The 4,839-nt window shown below is 36.0% G+C and overlaps 1 protein-coding gene across 1 annotated transcript in view; it reads left to right on the top strand.

Moving 5' to 3' along the window:
- The first annotated feature begins 4,014 nt into the window (after positions 1 to 4,014).
- Positions 4,015 to 4,839, top strand: part of LOC140920015 (uncharacterized) — a 2,037-nt gene continuing 1,212 nt past the window's right edge. Inside the window, exons 1-4 of the mRNA XM_073367321.1 lie at positions 4,015 to 4,037; positions 4,140 to 4,266; positions 4,359 to 4,637; positions 4,751 to 4,817. Coding sequence (XP_073223422.1) covers positions 4,015 to 4,037; positions 4,140 to 4,266; positions 4,359 to 4,637; positions 4,751 to 4,817 — 496 coding nt within the window. The remainder of the gene's footprint in view (positions 4,038 to 4,139; positions 4,267 to 4,358; positions 4,638 to 4,750; positions 4,818 to 4,839) is intronic.

The following is a 4,839-nucleotide window of genomic DNA, read 5'->3' as shown; positions in this document are numbered from 1 at the left end:
GATCTTGAAGAAACGGAGGGGTTTGTGTTTGGATCTCAAATACCGTTTTTCTTCGTTTTCGGATCAAAGAGGAAGAGTGGAGTTGCGAAAACCTTGATCTAACTCTCCCCCAACCTTGGGTTACTAGTTTTGAAGAAAGGAAAGCGACGAAAATGAAAACGGAAGAAAGGAGGGAAATTGGCCGCGGGTCACGGTTCAGAGGAAGGAGATGGAATTTTTTATTTTCTTTCCTTTCTTTTTCTTTCCTTTGTTTTTCCTTTCTTCCTTTTTCCTTCTTTCCCTTTTATACTATTTTCTTTTCCTTTTCCTTCCTTCTAGTTTTCCTTTCTTTTTCCCCCCAAACAAAGACATAAACATAAATAAATAAATAAATAAATATAACTTAACAAATATCTCAAAATCTAGATATTTGTTAAATTACCGTTTCACCTGAAACGCCTTAAATTCTCCGTAAAGGATTTATCGCAGTTAAATTCAATTTATTTATCGACGAGGAATTTTAATTGGCATCAAAATATCTTTTTGATTATAAAACTCCAAAATATTATTAACTTTGGCTTAAAAGTCTCCGAGCCAAAATCCAAAATACACCAAAAATACATAAATGGTACTTTAAAATTATGGGTCTTACAATAACCATAAAGACATTCCAGTTAAGAGGATGTTCTATATGCCGATCACTCCAAGGTTAAAAAGATTGTATGCGTCAACAGAAATGTTGCCCAAATGAGATGGCATCAACATAATAGATCGAGTTCAGACAGTTTACGTCATCCATCAGATGAGGAAGCTTGGAACCATTTTGATGCAAAGTATCCAAACTTCGCAAATGAACCAAGAAATGTAAGGCTTGATTTATGTTCTGATGGCTTCACGCCATACATTCAGGCCTCTTTAACCCCATATTCTTGTTGGCTTGTTGCTGTGACCCCGTATAATCTATCGCCCGAAATGTGCATGACTAAACCAGTCATGTTTTTGACTTGTCTCATACCTGGACCATCTAACCCAAAAGCAAACATTTATGTATATTTACAACCGTTAATAGATGAGCTTAAACAGTTGTGGAGTGAAGGGGCTTTGACTTATGATATTTCCATGAAACAAAATTTTGTAATGAGGGCAACCTTAATATGGACAATTAACGATTTTCCTGCTTATGGCATGTTATCTGGATGGAGTATCCAAGGTAAGTTGGCATGTCCGGTGTGTATGGATGGAAATAAGGCTTTTACCTTAAATACGGTGGCAAAAATTCATGGTTTGATTGTCACCGTCATTTCTTACCTCATAATCATGCATTTAGAAGAAGTAAAAAATGGTTCACTAAAAATAGGGTTGTGAAAGATGAACCTCCTCCAATATTGGCCGGTGAAGAAGTTTGGGGTTGGGTTCACAATATTCCACGAGTGATAGATAATGCACATTCTAAATTGTCTGGATATGGAGTTAGCCATAATTGGACTAAACGAAGCATATTTTGGGATCTTCCATATTGGAAAGATAATTTATTAAGGCATAATTTAGATGTCATGCACATAGAAAAAAAGTTCTTTGATAATGTGTTTAACACTGTCATGAATGTTAAGAACAAGACTAAGGACAATGAAAAAGCACGAATGGACTTGGCCATCATTTGCCAACGTAGCGACTTGGAGTTGGTTCCACATAACAATGAAAAAATGGCAAAACCTAAGGCAAATTATTGTCTTACGTCTAATGAGGCAAATAATGTTTGTAAATGGATAAAGGAGCTTAAGATGCCAGATGGGTATGCTTCTAACTTGGCAAGATGTGCAGATGTTAATAGAGGACAAATGAATGGGATGAAAAGCCACGATTGTCACGTATTTATGGAGTGTTTGCTTCCATTTGCATTTAGTTCACTGCCTGACCATGTGTGGAAACCATTAACAGAATTAAGTCAATTCTTTAAAGGCTTGTGCAGCAATACCTTAAGACACGATGAATTGGTCAAATTGGGTGAAAATATTTAATTCATCATATGCAAACTTGAAAGAATCTTTCCACCAAGATTCTTTGATTCAATGGAACATCTTTCAACATCGATGGATGTATCCATTTGAAAGGTATTTTATATTCACCATTAAGGATTTCATTTTTTTTCAAGATATTTTCACATTTATTAAGTTATTGCTCTCACTTTTCCAAAATGATGGGTGATTTTAAGCGCATAGTGAAAAACAAGGCTAGAGTGGAAGGCTCAATATGTATGTCATACTTACATCGAGAGACAACATATTTTTGTTCCCACTATTTCAAAACAATCTCTTTGTTTGATAGAAGCCAACATAATGAAGGTGCAAAATTAAATGATGTTGTCACGACAACACTATCAATTAGCAATCAATTAGGATGTCCTAGTGGGAAGGCTCAAACTCATTGGTTAAGTGATGCTGAAAGAAGGTCTGCTTATGTACACATCCTCATCAATTGCAACGAGGTCAAGCCATATATTGAGTAAGAAGTCTGTAAGCACACACCCCACATAACTACCAAATACTTGTAATAACACTTCTCTGACAGCGCCTATTTGCACTCTAATTCCATTATTGAAGACGATCCTATATCTCAAACTCGTATACATGGAGAATTCCCAGAATGGTTTCGTGCGTATGTAAGTGATTTATTGAAGTTTGATGCAAATAAATTAGAACTTCTCACCTAACTATTGTGAATATCATGTTTGTATAGGCCAGTGACAAGGAAAATGGTGTGACTGACCCTAACTTGTTATCATTAGCTTGAGGTCCTGACTCAATGGTCAAAACATGGCACAAGTATTACATTAATGGGTACAAATTTCACACAAAAGCTTGGTCTCAGGGTAAGAAAACCATAAATAGTGGAGTTTATATGAAAGGGGTTACTGGAGGAGGGGAAGATGATTTCTATGGAGTCATCTAACATATCTTCGAGTTGGAGTATTACAAATTGCCTCACAAGGTAGCCTTGTTTTATTGCCAATGGTTTGATCCTATACGAAATAGAGGAACCAAAATTCATCCGCAGTATGATATTGTAGATATCAAGATGAACCGGAAATATGATCTCTATGATCCCTTCATAATTGCACAAAAAGCTAGACAAGTGTATTATGTACCTTATCCTGAAATGCGAACTGATAAGCGTCACTGGTCTGCCGTTATCAAAACAAAGCCTATGGGTCATGTAGAGGTGGACGGAGTCGATGAGGACATGCCATATCAAGATGAAGATATGTCACATGTTGAACAATTAACTGAAATTGAATAAATGGTTGGCTTGCACGATGAAACACAAAGCGATGAAGAAGTCAATGTAACGTTTGTTCCAAATATTCCAATTGATAATTATAGTGATATGGATGATGAAGATAGGGATGATTCTTCAATTGACGTTTGAATTTTTCATAAGTATAAATAGTAGTTGATTATTTGTTTAAATCTTCATATTCTACCTTTTTATATATTAGTTTTACATCTTGAATTGTTGATTGTTTGTTTGAATTGTGTGTGTGCTAATTGTTTTTATTCATCTTATTCTTTATAGATGACTTCAAAAGAAAAGATTAGACTCAAGCTTCCATTCAAGAAAAATCGCATCATTTTACCGCATAAGGTAACTCAAGCAGCTCAGCAGGTACAAGCAACAGTTGATCAATTGCCACTAGATGTCAATGCCACTACACCAACCTCACACTATGTGCGGCACCCCACCCAACAACTTGTTCAACCTCCTACCCAACAAGTTGTAGTGCTTCCAATCCAACCTAATAAGATTCATGGTACTGAACCAATTATAGTGATGATGCCCACATCGAGTTTTGTCCCAGAAGACAACATTTCCCCGATTGTTGATCATTCACCGTCACAACCATTAACATTTGTTGCCTCACGACATACTTTAATTTCAGCTAACCCACCACCTTCAACACATGTTGCTATTGGTAATAAGACTCAAGGGTCATGATGCTCCAATTCTAGTCATGGGGTGGCGCCTGATGGGAGAACAATGATATGGTCGGATGGTCGAGGGTATGTAACAAATTCTGATTAACTTTTCATTACTACATGAGGATTAGGGTACGTTTCAAGTTATTTTTAGAAATTTGATGTTTTTAAAAAAATTGTTTACAGGTGGTTACCGTGTAGGGTGGCCTCGAGAGCCCTCACCTCAGTCATTACATCACAATATGTTGATCCATATCCTAGCTGGAGAGCAATCCCAAAATTAACTTTAGAACGTTGGTTCGACAAATTTGGTGTAAGATTAAGTTATATATCTTGTTAATGAGTTCAACTAATGTGTGGATACTAATTAATATATTATAACTTATTTGTAATGTAATATTGCAGGAAAAAGTTGATTGGTTGCCTGAGCACAATTTTCAAATTAAGAATATCTTCAATACAAAAGGATCAATGTGTCTTTCTGATATGTTGATGCAAGCGAGAAAGAAGCGCAAGTGTCCAACTTGGATGGGAGAAAGTGTTTGGAATGATTTTGAGAAGGTATGGATGGATCCGTCGTATAAGGAGATATCAAATCGAGCTAAGAAAAATCGTGTTTCTTCTAAAGGAGGAGCTGTCCATACAGGTGGATCTATATCCATTGCTGAACATACCATTCGGATGGTACGCTTTCTATGTCAAAGTCTTCACTGTATAACCATTTAATGTTTGACTCCAAGACATGTCTATTATTTGCTATTTTTATTGTTTTGTTGTGTTGCTGTTTCAAAATGCAGAGTTATTTTGCTAAAATATTTTGTTGTTTTTCTTTTCTGGCGAAATTTGACTCTCATTTTGTTCACGGTTCTGTTGTTGTTTATTTTTT

Source organism: Cicer arietinum, chromosome 4 (genome assembly GCF_000331145.2).
Source record: "Cicer arietinum cultivar CDC Frontier isolate Library 1 chromosome 4, Cicar.CDCFrontier_v2.0, whole genome shotgun sequence".
Taxonomy (NCBI): Eukaryota; Viridiplantae; Streptophyta; class Magnoliopsida; order Fabales; family Fabaceae; genus Cicer; species Cicer arietinum.
The sequence above is the reverse complement of the archived record's forward strand: the minus strand, read 5'-3'. Positions and strand labels throughout refer to the sequence as shown.